The sequence below is a fragment of the Protomyctophum parallelum genome (genome assembly GCF_964188405.1).
Source record: "Protomyctophum parallelum genome assembly, chromosome: 8".
Taxonomy (NCBI): domain Eukaryota; kingdom Metazoa; phylum Chordata; class Actinopteri; order Myctophiformes; family Myctophidae; genus Protomyctophum; species Protomyctophum parallelum.
This window is the reverse complement of record NC_139703.1, coordinates 8,686,598-8,706,407: the sequence shown is the minus strand read 5'-3', so window position 1 is coordinate 8,706,407 and position 19,810 is coordinate 8,686,598. Positions and strand designations below refer to the sequence as shown.

The 19,810-nt window shown below is 43.1% G+C and overlaps 2 protein-coding genes across 2 annotated transcripts in view; both read left to right on the top strand.

Annotated features, from left to right (window-relative positions):
• Nucleotides 1–3,290, top strand: part of LOC310863795 (caveolin-2-like) — a gene marked incomplete at its 5' end in the record, with an annotated part of 4,362 nt that extends 1,072 nt beyond the window's left edge. The window contains 2 exons of the mRNA XM_083772288.1: nucleotides 1,190–1,377; nucleotides 2,197–3,290. Coding sequence (XP_083628414.1) covers nucleotides 1,190–1,377; nucleotides 2,197–2,347 — 339 coding nt within the window. The 3' untranslated portion in view covers nucleotides 2,348–3,290. The remainder of the gene's footprint in view (nucleotides 1–1,189; nucleotides 1,378–2,196) is intronic.
• Nucleotides 3,291–10,212: 6,922 nt separating this feature from the next.
• On the top strand, nucleotides 10,213–17,843 carry cav3 (caveolin 3). Its single transcript, XM_083771410.1, has 2 exons — nucleotides 10,213–10,536; nucleotides 15,598–17,843. Exons 1-2 carry the CDS (start codon nucleotides 10,414–10,416, stop codon nucleotides 15,937–15,939), a joined length of 465 nt encoding a protein of 154 aa, XP_083627536.1. The 5' UTR covers nucleotides 10,213–10,413; the 3' UTR covers nucleotides 15,940–17,843.
• The last annotated feature ends 1,967 nt before the right edge of the window (nucleotides 17,844–19,810 follow it).

Below are 19,810 nucleotides of genomic sequence, written 5' to 3'. Positions count from 1 at the left end.
ATGTTACACAATACTGACCTCAAGTGGAAATAGGCATACTTTCCTTCAGCCTGCTTTTAGTAGTATAATGTATCATAATAGAATAGATCACTGAGGCACACTAGCTGTCTCAGTGCATTTGATGTATGTCTTAACCTTGTGTCTGCGATAATGCCGAAAGCATTCCATTGTTATGCCGGGAGGCCTCTTTGGAATTCAATTTGCTCCTACACAGCAGCACCAGTACATGCATTATACTGAATCATTATTTAACAGAAGTGAAGAAGTAGACAGCTAAAGACAGCACACAGTATGCTATACGTCAACGTCACAACACTGAGGCATTAAGGCCTACGAAATGAGTGAGAGGTAAATAAACCATCAAATGGACATGCATTGTGTGTTCGGCTATACTTCTTCACTTCTATTGCTTTACCGAGACCTGCACCAAAAGACTTTCATCCAGGCCCGGCGCCACAGGAGGTGCAAAGGGGTGAATTGCCCCCTTAACCCGACCTCTTGCACCTCCATTTAACAGCAGTGCCAGTGAATGTTATTTTATTTCAGCATTCAGCTATTACATTGTTAAATCAATCAACATTATGGCAGCAGGATGATAACTTTCTGTTCAGTTTTACTATAAAAATGTGTGCGGGGCTGCAGGCACAGACAAGCCATTGTTATATTCTGTCACACAATCATCCTCTCCAAACCCCCACACAGAGGCAGAACACAGTTACAGTATCAAGTCAAGTCAGTATCACCCTAGCCGTTTGATTTAGCAACGCAATAGCTGCATGAAATAAAAAATAACAACACTTAGGCCTCACTCACACCTAAGACGCGTGTCCTGTGTGTTCTGTGTGTCATGACTCATGGCCGCCTCAATGCATTTCCAATGGGAGTCACATGGTTTCATGACACAACCTTGTTGCATGGCTGTCTTCTGCCCCCATGCAACAAGGTTGTGTCTTCAAACCATGTGACTCCCATTGGAAATGGCCATGACACACAGGACACAGTGTGTCTTGCGTGTGTGAGTGAGGCCCCCTAGTGTGCACCCTCATAATTTTCGATTGCACCCCTTATAGTCATTTCATCCTGGAGCCGGCCCTGCTTTTATCTAATCTGCTTTCGCAGATATTGTAATAACCACACACAGCTCAAAGCCAGTCCTAGTGAAGGATATTGTTTGTCTGCGTTTCCTGAGGTTACGTTTGTGGACGTGATAGCGGAGCCTCCCTCGGTGAGGAGCTTTGACAGAGTGTGGCTGTGGAGCCATGCACTGTTTGAGGTCTCCAGGCTGTGGTGCTACCGTCTCATCTCTCTGCTGCTGGCAGTGCCTGTCTCGCTGCTGGCAGGGATCCTCTTTGCTGTTCTCAGCTGCCTGCACATCTGGTACAGTCATTTTGGATATCACGTGACGTGACTCATGGCTAGATTTGCTCCCAAACACACTGGGTGGGTTGGGGAGTGGGTTGGGTGATCATGTGAATTATTTATGGGTCCCTTTATTGTTTTTGTTTCCTACATTTTGTTTTTAATTATAAAAAAAATAAAGAAAAGAAACATTCCCAAAAAAGGAAACCTTTTCCTGAATTAAAAACAGAATTCAAATATATATTTTTGTAGTGATTTCATGAAGAAATACAAACAAAAAAAAATCCATAAATTAGAAAACAAATGTTTGAGAAGTGGTGAAAATAGCAGATCTACAACACGTCGCTTCACGCCTCGTTGTGAGCTCCTATAGTCATGCCATTTTCACTAGGATATAGTTTTCTCATTTGGGGTCACGGGTTAAAAAGTTTGGGAACCACTGGACTAGATCAGGGGTCTACTCTCTAACATTATTCAGGCCAAGGACCCTCTTATAGCTGGGACCCCCACTACATATATTGGATTCATTTGTGTATTTTCAGACGTTTGACCATGCACAGTCTAGCCACAGTGAACCCTCAATACTTACTGTAGCCCCTGTTGAAGACCCCTGGAATAGATAATACATTTTGAAATATATATATGTACTATATTAAATATAGCCTAATTTATATAAAATACTTAAATAGTAATAATAGCAACAGTTATAGCAATCTGAACTGGAAATTAACCGAACGCAATACATTAAAACTCTGCAGATTGCATGCAGTTATAAAATTCAACACATGTATGCCAATGAACTGACTGAAGTGACATTTCTGTTTGTGTCTTTTACAGGTTAATCATGCCCTGTGTTCAGCTCTGTCTGATTAACATGAGCTGGATACAGACTGTCTGGGGCAGTGTGTTGAACATAGCCATTGGTCCCTTCTTCAGTAGCATGGGAAAGTGCTGCGGAGGCATCAACATCCGCTTGGCTAAAGACTAGCAAGGCGTCGAAAGCCATTGATGTTGTCTCCAGAATGGTTGGGATCCGGAAGAGGAAGAATCCATGCAACAAGATGCACCAAGTCTCTGTGTGTGTGTGTGTGTGTGTGTGTGTACGTATACGTCTGTAATCCACGTAACTCGAGAACCTTTCGCCCCACTGACTTCAAATTTGACACACGTACTCGTTCCACACCACCACAGGGAGTGCAGCACACGGTGTCAAGTCTGTCAGAGCCAGCACAAAGCTAGCCTGGCTAATGAGCCAGACTCAAATCACACTGTTGTGTGGTATTTGAGTCTGGAGATGCTGTGTATGGATCTTGTTTCCCGGGGGGCGGGTTCAAACATTTTCTCTTTGACGCAATTGGTCAGAGCTACTGTCATTCAAAGGTCTCAAGCATTGAACGTCACTGTACCAAAGCCCGCCCATATTGTATACCGTGTCCCGATTGGCCACACCAGTTCTCTGGTGTAGGAAATGGGCGTCTAATTGAGCCTCTCCAGACCGTAATCCGCCGGCAGGATTTTATTTTTGCCAACGGCTGATTCGGTCTGGCTTATTAGCCAGGCTAGCACAAAGCCACCCATACTTCGGACAGGGCCCAAATCCAGATCACCCCTAGATCTCCATATACGGAGCTGGCCTGTTCTGACATCATAATGATGTTCTGACATCACAATGATGCGCAACCTCCCCCTTTATTAGCCCATTGATCACACCTGATGATCACCCCCCAATAGGCACTGTTCTAGTTAGTCTAACCATGCAACATTGACGAACAGGAATTGGTTGCATCACATTTGGAACCGTTTCCGGGACCGTTTTTTCGTCTGCCATACAATTACAATACCAGTGGTTCTCAAACGTTTTACTTTCAAGGACCACGATAACTCTGAGAGTAACTCATAACTCTGAGAGTGTACAGTACAACAAATGGAACCATTTGTACACACTCAGAGTTACAGTCCTGTTAAAGGACCCTATAGGTATCCTAAGGATACCTATATGTATCGTTAAAGGGAACCGTTTAGGAATCAAAAGAATCCTAAAAGATCCCAACCCTAGCCGTAGCCTCGGTCCCAGCCTTGTCGTAGCCTGTTGTGAATTAAATCACACATGTCTGTTGTTGATTTCTTTTTGTATGTGTGAATTAATTGTACATGAATTAAATGATATCCAATTCAGCAGAAATCATCACTTGTCCCACACACTGTAGCGTGCCTTTACTGTATGTCAGAGATTTGTGCACAATCATAACTTTTCAGGATTCAAATTCATGTAAATAGCAAAAGTAGCAGATCTACAGAACTATACTGTGCAGTTCCCTGACAGATCTTGTCGCTCATAGGCTGTATGTTTTTATTTTCTGCATTGGTTGAAACATAAGTTAGTTTGCCATTTGGCTTCCTTAGGCTATATGAATTGTGTTTTTATCATCTGCGCTGAATTGTCAAAACCAGTGTTGGAATTCCAGTTTTACCCTCAGGGTGCAGACAAAGAACGTTTAAACTCTAGTTAGAGGAAGTAGCCAACAAAGAATTTGAACTTGCAATAGCCTGGATCTGATCAGATTAGAAATCCACACAAAAAGGAAAACCATAGTTGTCAATGCCACATGTTATGGGGTGTGGTGGTGGTGGTGGTGGGGGGGGGGGGGGGGGGTGGTGGGGGGGGGGGTCTAAGAGGGAAAAGAAAAAGGATTACCAAGGTTGCCAAAAATAGGAATGTATTAACAAACACTACACTAAAGGATGACAAAAGCAAACACAAATAATACACAATCAATAAAAGGAATACAGACAACTTATGTTCGAATGAAAAGACACACTCTTAATAAACACAGTTACCTGTCACTAGTAACCCACTCTACTCTTCAAGGAATATTAGAAGCTATACACACATACATTACGTAACCAACTACCCTTTGAGAAGCTATAACTCTGTCAGTCAGATCTCGCTATAGGAGACAACACACTATACCTCGAGGCGAGGTATGAACACTAAACACACAGCTCAGTGCTCTGCCTGGCTGCCAGGAGTCAAATGAGCATATGTTTCTCAGGCCCATTTATACACCAGGCCGGCCGGCCTTCCCGATGCTCGGCCGGCCTGCGGATTGGATTCTGCCCTTGCTGGAGGGTCAGTGTAGAGGTTTGCAAGCAGGGACGGACCCCCCTCTAACACACAAATGCAGAACCAGCCACACTCAATGTGCACTCATCACAATGGTCTATTCATTCTTATAGTAAAAACAATAAACACCTGTTCTTAGCCCATTCTGACCTGAGATCAGATTCATACGAGGTTTCCGCCAGACACACACTGGTCTGATGAACCCATTCTGACCTGAGATCAGATTCTAAAAATGTCAGTCGCTCTTTGATTTTTCAAAAATAGCAGACCTACAAGCTTGTATCGCGCCACTCGGTGGCGCGATATGAGCTTGTAGATCTGCTATTTTTAAATAGCTAAAGCACGACATGATGCTGACACCAAAATGGGTGCCCGTTCAGAATGGGTTAGGCTATATTAATTGTGTTTTTAGTTTTTCCACATTTGATTCCCGAGACTGTTGGAACCCTGGGTGGCAAATCCAATAAAAATCTGACAAAAATTCCTAATACGATAAGGCATAAGGGATAAGGAGCCTCACGTTCACTGTTCAGTGCTTTTGAAGTGTTTGTTTATATGTTAACATTCTCTGCCTGTGCTTGCCTCAGGTGGAAAACTGTCAGTCCCGAGATGACTTATCCTGTATCACGGGTGGTCACAATATGTTAAACACTTTTGCATTCATAGGACTGACCAGCAAAGCCCACCTTACTAGCTTGGCTTTGCTGGTCATTCTAGCCGGCTGGCCGACCATGCAGGTTAGCCTGCCTGCATAGGTGACCATGCAGCTGACCAATACTGACACTGACAAACCAGCAAGTCCAGTTAAGACCAGCTAAAACCAGAAACCATCATCAAACCTTTTTTTCCCCCAGCAGGGCTTATAATTTGCATAAAAAGGAGACTGTGATAAATGGATGGGATCTCTTTTGGGTAATTTTCTGTATCCTTCCGTGAATCCATGGTCTGGTATGCACGACACATTTTACACCAGACTGCATTGAAAACGAAGGAGCTAGGGTTCTGCCTAAACTAATTTTCCATACCATTAACCTCATTACCAGACTTTCCTGAACTAATGGCAGTCAGCTACTGTATATGAATATGACTAATAAGCAGTTACAACTGAAATCAGCCTGTGCGTAAAGAAGAACGTCCAGAAAGAGGCACTCCAGGACCAACATTGACTAAACTAAAAAGCTAAAATAACGGGGCCATAACATTTATTTGAAATGTCACTAGAGGATAACTCCCTTGAGTTGCAGCAACTCGTTTTCAAGGGGGTCCTCATGATATAAATCCAAGCTGAAGGAAGCTATATGAAGTTATGGAGAGACTGCTATACGGGCAACAATAAAATCAACAAAAATGGATAATGAGTTGAATTACTTTTCTCAAGTTTCAGAAACAGTATTATATACTGCTGCATAGCGTTTGTGGAGGCTCTCATTGTGAAGTTAAAAAAGTAGTAAAGTATAGGGAAAAGAGAATTTAAAATGAAGAGAAGACATACTTGTGAGGTGGAGATGACTGACTTAAGTCCATGATGCACAACAGGTGCACAGCCACACCCACAGCTCTGAGTCCAGTTCTAGTTTGACTCAGGCCAGGTGTAAATTGTAGATGAAACTGTTCGGGGAAAAAAACCCACAGATGAGTTGATCTGCTGCTGCACCCACTATCAAGTAGCGTATCAATGATGTCACAGTAATTAACTTTTGCCATTGACTTGAATGGGAATTGGGGGCAGATTATTTTGACATAACATACACACAAGGTCACTTGTTGGAGGCTGGAGCGATCAAAAACAATAATTTCAAAACAACAAACTGGGACCAAGTTTCCCAGTTTAATTCGGACATCACTTCAGAGCGTCCTTGAGCTATAGACGCTGAAGCCCTAACAACTCCTCCCTGAAGAGCAGTTTGGTGCCTCACTGCCTCCCATGCCTTGCTGCCTCTGCCGTATACAGTAGTTGCGTGTGACGGAGGGTGAATGTGAGGCATGCGATGTGAAGGGCCTTCAAAAGCTCTATATGCGTATGCAGTTATACCATTCATCATTCTAAAGGAGGTCATCTTGTGAACAAGTCTGTGTCCTCCATGTTACATAAAAGTCAGGAACCGATGCAGACTCGGTTTAACACTTGAAGAGGCCAAGAGTGCCAAATACTTCATTTAATTAGGACGCAGCTTCGGCGGTTCGGCGGCTTCGGCGGTTAAGCCTTCATCAGGGAATGATGAAGGCTTAACGATGAACTTTGGGTTCATACGTCTTAAAACCTGCCACAGTGTCACTTTCTTGTTTTTTCAAGATTCCCTCTTCAAGTTCTCTCCCGTGGGCCGGCACCGCTAAAAAAGGACTTGTGTTAGTGTGTTAGCATCCTTGTGCTCAGTGTAATACTTGAACACATGTAGACTAGAGGCACAGAAATGCCTGCCATCCACCGTGAAGAGTTATTTCTGTCCCCTCTCCTGCAGTACTGTATATGCCCTCTCCTTTCTCCACCACCACCACCACCACCACACCAAGAATACTCCTCTAATTGGGTTGGCTCTTGCCAACATTCTGATCCCATTTCCCCATGCATTCACGGCACGCCCTCACCCCTCACCCTACTAGCCCTCTGTCTCAGCCACCAGGGCAGAAAGACACCCTACTAGCCCTCTGTCTCAGCCACCAGGGCAGACAGACACCCTACTAGCCCTCTGTCTCAGCCACCAGGGCAGACAGACACCCTATAGCCCTCTGTCTCAGCCACCAGGACAGACAGACACCCTACTAGCCCTCTGTCTCAGCCAGCAGGGCAGACAGACACCCTATAGCCCTCTGTCTCAGCCACCAGGACAGAGAGACACCATACTAGCCCTCTGTCTCAGCCACCAGAGCAGAGAGACACCCTACTAGCCCTCTGACTCAGCCACCAGGGCAGAGAGACACCCTACTAGCCCTCTGACTCAGCCACCAGGGCAGAGAGACACCCTACTAGCCCTCTGTCTCAGCCACCAGGGCAGACAGACACCCTACTAGCCTCTGTCTCAGCCACCAGGGCAGACAGACACCCTACTAGCCTCTGTCTCAGCCACCAGGGCAGAGAGAGACAGAGGCCATGCATGAAGACAAGATTGTGTTCCAGTAGCACTTCCTTAAAGTACAGCATACTGCCTTGCTGCACTAGCTGGGTTGTAGTCGGTTGTAGTGTGGTGGTGTTGATCACAGACAAACAGCAACAGCCATGCTCAGGCCTCAGGAGGTTGAATGATATGTTCATTGAGACTCTTTACTCTAAACAGCATCCGCCTACAGCATATCAGCTTTAATGTGTATGCTACTTGCCGAAAGCTATGACTGATAGGAACAACTGCACAGCTTAAGGAAGGTTGAATCATAGTTTTATTTTGAGGGTAGCATTAAGTTTTACAGTATTTTCCCTGCATGAAATAAACATAGTGCTTATACAACAAATCTCAGACCCAACGCTATATGGTAGCCTACAGTATGGGAACTTTGACTATTGTGCAGAATTGAGAGAAATCATTAATGTTTTCATTAATTTCATTAAGTCATGCCTGGCAAAGAAAAAGAAAGAAGGTTTTGATGAAAATGCCATACAAATATTCTGGTAATATTTTTGTTCACCCCTTGACCAGACATGGCGAGTCATACACTGACACGTCACGTCAGTCTTAAATGATTTATGGCCTTGCTTCTCACGGTAAACATCACTGACACACATGGATAATAACTTAATAAAGGATTTATTAGAGATGAATTATACACTATATCACGCTGCCCGCAGGCAAGAGGTTGGTTGACGAAGGAAAAGTGAGTCTTTTAAAGATTTATTTAATTCCATTGCAGGTCTTTTGATTGAAGACAGACCCAGTGTGTTTGCCAGTGGTGGAAAAAGTACTCAAATGTTTTACTTGAGTAAAAGTATCACAATACTGCAATATATAAATATTCTGTGACAAGTAAAAGTGCAGATTAAAAATGTACTTGAGTAAAAGTACAAAAGTATTGACATAAAAATGTACTAAAAGCAAAAGTACTTATTATACTGAATGTTTAATTTTAAGGTTTCTAATGTATAAGAATCTTTTGAAAATAGCAGATCTACAAACTTGTAAAAGTACTGGAAATTGGAAATACTCAAGTAATGTGCAAATACCTCAAAATTGTATTTTAGTACAGAACTTAACTAAATGTACTTAATTACTTTCCACCACTGCCCACAATGTGTTTGCTAAAGTTAAACCTTCAGTGTCATTAGGAGAAATACTGTATTGAAGGTAGAAGTAGAAGTAATCCGTTTACTGGTAGAAAGTCAAATAATGACTGCATCCCAAACAAACATTTTCCTAAGCTCTCCCAGTAGGCAAGAATGTGACTGGAAATGTGACACTATTGGGTGAATTATTCTCTTCCCTGTACAATGTGTTCCATTTGTATGCCTGTGCGGCCGAGTACTTCACGGTGAAATAATGACATGTGCAGCACACATTTAATGAATTATATAGAGGCTCAGGATGTGCACGGTAAAAACATGAACCTCATAATGTCAAATGTCAAATTTTCTCGTACATTAATAATGCTCTACTTTATCATACCTATATATATATATATATAGGTATGATAAAGGAACAGGAGGAAGTAAGGACCCTATTTTCGTCAAAACCTTACCCTTCAAATCCTTTATGCCTTTTTGAAAAACATTTAAAAATTGTTCAACTCTAGCCGATCTACATTGACACGTTGTGAGCTTGTAAGATCGGCTACATTCAAAAATGTTTTTCAAAATAGTAAAAAAGCCAATGAAGTTTAGGGATAAGGGTTAAGGGGACCGATAAATAAATAGTCTACTCTTTTATAATTCATCACCTTTATTTATACTTGGAAGTATACAGTTGAGGGCAAGCCCTCATTTTCAATGTAGGCGAGGTTAATAAAGAAAGGTAATAAAGAAATGTAATATAAACAAAGGACCAGTGTTTTTTTTCAATGTAGGCGAGGTTAATAAAGAAAGGTAATAAAGAAATGTAATATAAACAAAGGACCAGTTTTTGACGTACACGGTTTCCACCCAACAGTGACGGAGTGTTAATTTTGTTGACTAAGACTAAAGAATAAATCGACTAAGGTTTTTCAGAAGACTAGGACTAAGACTAAATGGTGTGTTATTCAAAAGACTAAATCAACACACTGCAGTGACGAATGCTTTGGTTGCATTGTGCATTGTGTAATGTCACTGGAAAACTAAATCACATGATCAAATGTATGTTTCTAGTTTCTTCTGTAGAGAACCAGCAGTAGGATCCGTGCTGCTGTACTCTACTCTGTGTGTGCTGCTGCCTCACCCTTCAGTGGAAATTCGTGCCACCGTGCAAACTCTGCCCCTGCAGCCCCACAGTCCTGTGTGAAATGTGACACAGCCATGGGTCCCCCTCTAAGGCATGCCTTCTCTGTCAATGCAATGTGCATTATTGTGTGCATGTTGCGTGCATGCGAGAGTGTGAGTAAGTAAGTGCAAGTGTGTGTGTGTGTGTGTGTGTGTGTGTGTGTGTGTGTGTGTGTGTGTGTGTGTGTGTGTGTGTGTGTGTGTGTGTGTGTGTGTGTGTGTGTGTGGTCTGCCGTGCGCGTGTGGTGTAAGTGCATTACTGCGTGTGTAGAGAGTGGATGAGGTGGGGTGGGAATGTTGGGGAGGGGGCCCACATTTTCACCAGGGCGTTTGCAGCAGCTGTCCACTGGCATTTCAGCCGTGTCGTCAGTGCAGTCAGTGACACGGGGGGTTCGGAGCGACCTGACAGGCCAGCCTGCGTGCAGTCAGTTTTTGGGGATTGGAAGCCACCCTTATACTCGTACCACCACCACCCCTCTCGCCCACCACCAAGCCCTGAGCGCTCCCATTCTCCTTAGAGCCGCGGCCCCCCCACCAGGTTTGGACTCCCACAATGGCGGACCAGTACCAGTACAACACCACCATTGAGGAAAAGATCCCAATTAAAGACAGCCACACCAAGGAGATCGACCTGATCAACAGAGACCCCAAGCAGATCAACGAGGATGTGGTGAAGGTTTGTGTGCTCCGTTTGGTTCAACATATACTTTATGCACTGGTTGGCATCAGCACCTGAACTCTAGCATCCCTAATCTGGAGGAACATTTGGCCCAAAAAAAAAATAGCTGATCTACAAGAGCTTGTATTGTACTGTAGATCGGCTATTTGTTTTTGCAGATTGGTTATTTTTGACGAAGAGGTTTGGTGTGTTCACATGTGGAGAAAATGTTTAAAGATGATTGAGGGCATGAACACAATTTACAATTTAGGCCTTTTTAGCAGACATTCTTAATCCAAGCGATTTACAGTAATCAAGGTAAACAAGGGGTAATATGCATATTAGAAATAGTATAAGAAGAAGTAACGTAGAAGCATAGGTTACTATGCTACTGGGGGAGATCCCAAAAATAGTACCAGATCTATTCGTGCTGCTTGAGCTGAACACAGGGTTTATTTATGGAGTGTGTGTGTGTGTGTGGGGGGGGGGGGGGGGTGGACGGGAAGGGAGTGACACACATATTACCGCCATGTCTTATTTAAGCTAGACCAGTGTTTATCCTGTCGATTGTTGCCATGGGTACATATCACAATAACAGCACGGCTTACTCAGAGATATTAATAAAATGTATTCATATCTGTGCATATGCTGTCCTGTCGTTAATGTATGCCAGGACAGGCGGTATCATTAAAAAGTGATTGGTACATTTCAGGGGTTGCAGGGTACCTATACTTAGTATACTGTGACACTAACACTGACATTCAATTTACAACTGACTGGTACAGTTGTCAGTAACAAGACTAAATATGTTCATGTTCAGCAAATTAGTTAACATAAATCTTGTTTTCTGTAGCCCACTTTTCATGTTTTTCTTTTCATTTTCCATTTGCCTTTGTGACTCTATTTGAATAGTGATAAAATGTTGCCCGATAAAACAAGGTGTTAAATAATCTGATTGGCACTTTGACCAAATGGGTTTACACATCTATTGTTTCTACTATCTGCTCTGGCAAGCACCTATAAACACAGATCAAGTCTTCATGACGACTCATTTTAACTGTACACGGAGGGAAACGCAATGGATTCCAACTTGCTGTCTGTCGTTATGGAAAATGAATGGATGGAGAATATTTCTCGTGTTAAAACATCTAATAGACAATTTTGAGCGTACATACCAGAATGATTATGTCCAATGTATCGTAATGCATGTCATCCATTATAGCACCTCTCATAATCAACGACAAGCTGTAGGATAAGAATGCAGCAAACAACACAAGATAGAAAGGATCATCAGTAGTTCAGTGTAGAAATATGCATATGTCACATATTAGGTACGTTTACATTCTAGATACAGCAACATGAGAAATCATGTTCACAAACCATTTTCAGAGGAGGGGTTCCAACTAGGAGGACACTTACTGTCCGAGAGATCTCTGTGGGGAAATATTAAAAGTGGGCCTCATAGCTTGCAGGAAAGATGTTTTGCATGTGGCCTTTAATACTGCCCATAATCTCTCTCTTGAGGGAGAACATTAAGAATCTCTTTGTACCGAAGTTGGAGGCTTTTCTTTAATCCAATTGATTAAACATGCATTTTCAGGCTAATAATAAGGAGTTTATGGAATAACCTACAGTATGTTGTGAAAAGTTCTAATTAATCTCTGCTGAAGGGAGACCCAAGATGAAAGCACACCAGAGCCTTTCTTTTCACGTACATGCCACATACAGTACTATAACCCCAGAACCTGGATATGCACATTCCCAGAGATCATGTGTCAGCTACTCTCAGAGACATCGCTGGACTGATATCAGTCATGGTGGAGCTATAACAGGCCCACTTTGTATTTCGGCGTATGCACATGAACCATATAGTTTATATAACAAAGCACAGGGCACCAAGCAGATGGGTGGGGGACGGGGGGCTGCTGAAGGAGTGCTGTAATGGTGAAACTCGCAGCTGAGGCGTACATTTTCCATGCTGCACGTGCCTACCATTTGGAGAATCAAATCATGACACCCTCTATTCCTGACTCCAGTATTAGAGACAGGCATAAAGGGACATGACACGTAAGATTCGGGGTTAACTCGTCTCTGCCCACTTTAGGCGCCATTTTACAGTCTACGACTTTGACGTTTAAAACAAGTAACGCCAGTCTGCCGCTGGTGTGTAGACTGTCACTGCAGTATACTATCTTCCATCTCTCTACTATAGTTGACTTGTTTGTCTGTTGCTCAGATTTAGCTATATCGGTCGACAGTGCTATTATTTGCTATTAGAAAATGTTTGGGTGGTCTAATCTCCGTCTCAATATCCCCTCACGTCAAAACAGTTCTCAATGTTTACAACTTGACTTGACAAGAACACATGTGGACAATTGGACATGTGATCCTTACGGAACAAGAGAGAGAGGAGAGAGAGAGAGAGAGAGAGAGAGAGAGAGAGAGAGAGGAAAAAACACCACAAGAGTGAATTGACGGGTGATCAGGCAAACGTGTTCTCTCCTCAGTAAATAAATAGCAGTTTTATGTTGCACGCAGATCATGATACGCATCTGTCTAGTAGGCTAGTCGGTGTGTTGTTACTATAGTCGCCTAGCTGAGATAGCCATACAATGCGTTGACTGTCAGAGATATCAAATAATTAAATAAACACGCACGCGCACACACACACACACACACACACACACACACACACACACACACACACACACACACACACACACACACACACACACACACACACACACACACACACACACACACACACACACACACACACACACACACACACACACACACACACACACACAGTCGGTTGAGGGGCCTATATCAAGCAACAGACTCTTGTCTGTCTGTCAAACCAACTCCGGATAACAACATTAGCAGAATGGTTGTTATTTTAAGAGTAGTCTCGCATATAGCCAGACAACTATTCCAAAATCTCCGAATGTTATATAGAGTCTGGAACTACAGCTCCCAAGAGCCGAGTCACGGAAGCTGTCTCTGCTGCTCAGACCGGAAAGATATTCAACCTATCACGAGTCACGACCTTAGAGTATATATGAATAGAGAGGGCACCCGAGTTCTCCTTCCATCCACTTTGCATTAAGTTGCTCAAAAGCGCATGAGGCGATTTCACTCCTCCTTCCGTGTAGGAACAGAGTGCATTCTGGGATGGATTGGCCCCAAACACATGAACGCGCTGCCGTTGAACGTGCACGAACGCGCACGAACGCGCACGAGCGTGCTGCCGTCGTGAACGTGCACAATGATAGTCAACGGACCAGCGCGTTCATGTGTTTTTAGGGCCAGGCTGCAATACCTTCATTCGGCCACTATGTCCATTTGGCCTCAGGGTTTCCTCTGGGTGCCCTCTCTATTCATATATACTCTATGGTCACGACACGGTGCTCAGGGAACTGTAGTACTATTGGAAACACAACTGAGACGGGAGCATAGACTCTAGAGTCATACGAGCGGGAGATTCATGTTATTTTGTTGCACAGATAGTTTAACACAGAAAAGTATCATGGAATTAACACTGACAAAACTAGTGAAGGAAGAAATAACGCAGAAAACAAACTAACCATCTTAGCTATATATACGCTGTTTTGCTGCGAGTAGGACTTGTTTTTGCCGCTGCACCAATAAGGGCCTTTCTCGGCCCCACCTCTCTCCCATTGTTTATATTGTGATTTAGTTTCCAAGATGGCCGCAGCACCAGGAGTGGGTGGCCTTACTGGGCTGCGTTCACATATTCAAGACACCTGTCTTGTGCATTTCCAATGGAAGCCCATATGGTTTTACCAAACATTTTGTTTGGTGGGGGGGCAGAACACATCCATCAAAGCTGTGTTCAGACACAAGTCAGGTGTCAGACACAAGGCAAGTGTCTTGAATGCAGCCCAGTGAGGTCATATGTCAACCCCGCCCGCTCACCTCCGCCCCACCCCCTCCTGGTGCTGCGGCCATCTTGGAAACTAAACACAATATAAGGGGTGCGTGTCACATCCGCTTTATCGCTTACTCATGGAAAGAGCTTCCGTTCTCCAGACTGTATATATAGAGGAAGCATTTGAAAATTGTGAGAGGCAACAGTCTGGCCATGCGAGACTATTTTAAGAGCTAAATGTCCCCGCAATATGAATACATTGGGTGGTGGGCTGGTCGGGTGGTGTATGTTGCACTGTCCAACACGTAAGTGACATGTAGCATATGCCTGCCCAAAGAAAACAGACTTATAAGCTACCGGTATATCAACTCACTGCCTCATGGCTGTCGACAGCTTGTACATCTGTTCTTTTGGGCACATGAAGAGGCACGACGGAGACACCCGGCGCAAAATTAACCCGATAAATCTGTCCCGTTCACGTTGTGAGTCTAGAAATGTCAACGTTGTTGTGCGATGTTTCCTTATCTATAGGCCTATGTGTCGCGAGAGTGACAGTGAGGCTGGAAAATGGTGGAAGTATAGCTCTTTCCGAGCGAGTCTCCTCCTCCCTGTGCCCGTTCCTAATATAAACACAGAAAAGGGGTCACATTGTATACTTGAGCATGCAAATCCATACATGAAATGAACGCTATATGAACTAATGATGAGCTCAATTCATCCTCATTCTCATCGTTAGTTCCTGGTCATTAACTATAATGTTGAATTTACCCGAGTGTAACATGTCATTAGATAAGGACGTTACAACACACAGTTCCACTATGACAGACAGGAATGAGGAGGATCGGTCTCTGTAGAACCACCACCAGAGCAGTGGTGGGAAAAGTACTCAATTGTTTTACTTAAGTAAAAGTACCAATACTGCAATTTAGAAGTACTTCGTTACAAGTAAAAGTACCAAATTGAAAATGTACTTGAGTAAAAATACAAAAGTATCGGCATCAAAATGTACTTAAAGTACTAAGTACTAATGCGACGCATTGTGAGCTTGTAGATCGGCTACACCGTAAGAAACAGCTACACCGTAAAAAACTACACCGCCGTGTAGTGTATGAGTATGTATGAGCCTTTAGCCCCGTACAATACCAACATCCGAGTTGACATCTTCTCCTCTCTCTCTCTCTCTCCAGGTGGAGTTCGAGGACGTGATCGCGGAGCCCGACGGCACCCACAGCCTGGACGGCGTGTGGAAGCTCAGCTACACCACCTTCACCGTGTCCAAGTACTGGTGCTACCGCATCCTGTCCGCCGTCTTCGGCATCCCCGTGGCGCTGCTCTGGGGCGTCCTGTTCGCCTGCGTCTCCTTCTGCCACATCTGGGCCGTGGTGCCGTGCATCAAGAGCTGCCTCATCGAGTCGCAGTGCATCAGCCAGATCTACTCGCTGTGCATCCAGACCTTCTGCGACCCCTTCTTTGAAGCCCTGGGCAAGGTTTTCGGCAGCATCCGCGTGGCCTTGCGCAAGGAAGTATAAAAAGACTGACTGATGGATTGAAATGTGGTCCCTTTTTTATATATATATATATATCCACTACTAGAGCAAGGGGTCTTCAACAGGGGGGTCATCAGAGTTACTATATAGCTAAGGGGGGCCATCTTTGAATGATAGGAACCTTTTTTTGTATCTTTTTTTTTTTTTTGCGGTGTAAACCGCTCACAAGGAACAGCCGTGTGTATGTCTGTCTGTTTGTTTGGCGCACGGAATGTGTTTGTATAGCACGACCTATTGACCCCTCAGCAGCCGGGCCATTCACACTGAGCGGTCAGCTAATTGGGGTTGCATTGGGGTCACACACACACACACACACCGCTCAGTTCACACGGGTGTGATATTATTTTATTTTAGTTGCGCTAGCCCATCCTATGTCCAGCTTTGAGGGTTTGTGTAAACACAAACATTGAAGACAAAGTGAATTCCCATAGACAGTTTGAGGGTTTGTGTAAACACAAACGTGTGTAAACACAAACATTGAAGACAAAAGTGAGGACGCAAATTGTGATTGGCCAGAATGAGATGATGTGTGATGACGTGTGATGATAAGAGCTCCCCTCACTTCACACGGGTGTGATTGTTTTTTATTTTTACATACAGTAACCACTTGAACCCTACGGCAGACCTATTCAGGTGGGAACATTCATTCATCGAAAATAGCCCATCTACAAGCTCTCAACGGCCGCAGTGAGCTTGTAGATCGGCTTTTTTTTGGCGGAGATGTTTGGTGTAGAGGGGGGAAAAAAGAGTACAGAGTGAAAGATTTTGAAGATTTAGTTGTTTTAATGTCTGAAAATGCACATTGACATAAATCCAAGATTAAAAAACATACATTTACAGTTTACACAACACTGTTAAACAATCTATATGAATCTGTGAAATCAATGAAAAAGTTAAATGTGCAACACAATTCCATACAATATGTAGTGGGGGTCCCTCTCTCAGTTAAAGGGGGTCCTCCGCCTGAAAAACGTTGAAGATCCCTGGCCTAGACGTTCAGTCCTGGCATCGTCGGTGTGTTTTCCATGACACCTCCTCCTCGCTTTCGACAAAACCCCCACAGGAGACTTCGGGGGAAAAAAAGCTATTCTCCTGAATCCTATACCTTCCAGTATGGCATGGAAATGAGTGGCATTTTGCATCTCTTTCACCTATAGTAAATGCTGCACTCGTGGTCTGGAAAGGGCAGTTGTTTTACAAAAAGGGCCCCTTTGATGTCTATGTGTGCACGTCCCTGCCTGGGCTGGCATCCCCCGGCGCGCCCTCCGCAGCCAGGCGCCTTGTGACGGCTGACTTGTGCGCGGCATCATTCTGTGACAGGCTGTCCTGGAGAGCTGGCCGCTGCTCGGCAGGGGAGACGAGGGGAGGACGATGCGAGGAGGACGTCTTCATGGCCGTATGAATTAGTGTCACAAAAATGCTATGAGACAATGGCTTCTCTACACCACACGACACAAACTCTCCAACAGGGCTGCTCCTGTGGGAAGAATATCAAACTTCCCTCTTTTATATTCTGTTTGGCTAAAATCAATATTTATATAAATACTGCTTTTGGATGTTACATTGTAGAACAGTGAGATTCTGCTATTGGTTTTGTGTCTGACATGCTCGTTTATAATAAATTATATATCAACATCAGCAATAGTGATATTATTGCTCAATGCTCAATCATCCCGATTAAAAACAGTTGGATACTCTTTTAGAGTATATGACTTTCTGAGTATGTTGAAACTGTTTGGTATCACAATATCAATACTATTTCTATGATTCATTCTATTGCCATTCAGGAACCAATTAGCTACTTGTTTTTATTGGTAAGAATGATGTTGAAAATAAAATATGCCAGACTTTTCTTTTAAGTTTGTGGAATTGTAAAAAAAAGAAAACCAACCAACCAACAAAAACAAAAAAACTAAGCCTTATATGGCTCTCTACTGCTGAATGTGTAATCGTAATCAGAGACATCAAAAGACAGAGAGAGAGAGAGAGAGAGAGAGAGAGAGAGAGAGAGAGAGAGAGAGACAGAGAGAGAGAGAGAGAGAGAGAGAGAGAGAGAGAGAGAGAGATGGGGGCACATTTTGACATTCATCTGAAACTATTAGAGAGAGTATTACAGTAGTAAATTGTATGGCTCTCTTCCAGTGCAATTGATTGCACAATCAGGACATTCTGACAGAGTGATGCTTGGGAAAGTACGTGTTTAATTAACTGTTGTTTTCCTCATTAACTGTGTTGATTACGCAGGTCTGTTAGTCACACTTGGATGTTGTTGGCAACATTGAGTCATGTGGAATAGAGGTTGTATATTATTACACAAATACACAAGTACTGCAATCCACTAGAGGCCGCTATTGCAAAAGAAAACTTACTCTTCTGTGTGCAGTGTTTTTCAACCAGTGGTCCAGGGACATTTGGTTTCATTTTACGCTCTCAAGAGTTAAAATATTATTAAACATCTGAGTTACTTAATATAATTTACAAGTAAAGTAGCCTTGCCGAGCCATGAGGTTGATAGCCCATTCATCCAAACAGAAAAGTCCTGTTTGATTGCATTAAACAATGTTAAACTCACCAACATTGCAGCTGTACGAAAAGCTTGAATTATCCTCTTTCTATCTGCAAGTTTTTGTTTCATAAAAATCCACCATAGAAACGTTATGAGCTACTTTCTGTCAAGAAATGCCCTGCATTTGATTAAGTGTCAGAGTTCATTTCCAACGAGCGCTTCCAAACTCCAACACTCCAGGCTGCTCAATGTTTTGCCACTCAGTCTAGATGAGGGGGGCGTGTCCTGATGATGGGAAAATCAATAAATCATGCATGTGCATACTCTCTATTGCCCATTGTTAAAAAGGACATACTGATTATAATGACCATTATGTCTTCTTACAGTACAGCTCAGTGGTTAGCCCACAGCAAGGAGGCGGAAGCCTCCCTGGGTTCAAGCCGGACTGTTTTCTCCCTGGAAATAAAAACGTCTGGGTTTCCGAGGCTAGCCGGACTGTGGCATGCCTGTGGAGTTTAGACACTGTTGTTAAGTTCAAGTGGGGATTCCCTCGCACAACTAAAACATCATGCATGTTAGTGACATATAGTCATCTAAGGCAGTGGGTTGGTATAAGTCAATATCCTGTTTTATTTTCATTAAATGTTTTGCTTTTTCAATTCAAATCTTTCCAGTTGTTTTCAAAAAGATTTCCCAAAAGATAAAACAGAACAAAAAAGGTTCAAACAAAGTGCAGTGCAGCAACAACAATTAGGTTATCCTTTAAACTTTAATAGAATTTAGATATAATTTCATACTCAAGCAAAAGGACCACAAAATATTTGAGTTATCTTTTAATATGATATATACACTTTATTTCAAATAAATAAGAGACATTCTCTCCCAAAATACAGCACTCTAGAAGAAAAATCGGAACCCTTCAGGTTCTCAGTAGCATTAAGGACAAAGTGAAAAGAAAGAATTAGCTTAATGACAAAAGGAAAATAAAGATCTCTGTCGAAAATAAAAAACCTGTCTTTTAAATGCTGCTGTTTAATATTATTTTTTACAAAGACTGGAGTTTCAAGTACAGTTAGCAATGCTTTAAGTCGCGTTGACCTCTTTGCGCAATATCCTTTCAAAAACACATGCACTGTACACTTGTGTGATGAAATGCTATTATTCATGTTTCCCTTTTGAAACGGGAGATCCAAGCTTGTACAACATCATCACAGTATCTCTGAGTGGCATAAAGCCTGATTTATGCTTCGTGGGACGACGTGACACATAGTGAGCTTGTAGATCGGCTATTTCCGTCACCGCAATACGACGAAGTATGAATTAAGCATATACGGAGACTGACCCAGC

What these genes read in the sequence shown, in the direction of transcription:
- cav3 (XM_083771410.1), top strand. Translation starts at nt 10,414, where the DNA reads ATGGCGGACCAGTACCAGTACAACACCACCATTGAGGAAAAGATCCCA. An exon ending in TCAACGAGGATGTGGTGAAG is followed by an intron (nt 10,537 to 15,597) that starts GTTTGTGTGCTC and finishes CTCTCTCTCCAG; the next exon opens with GTGGAGTTCGAGGACGTGAT.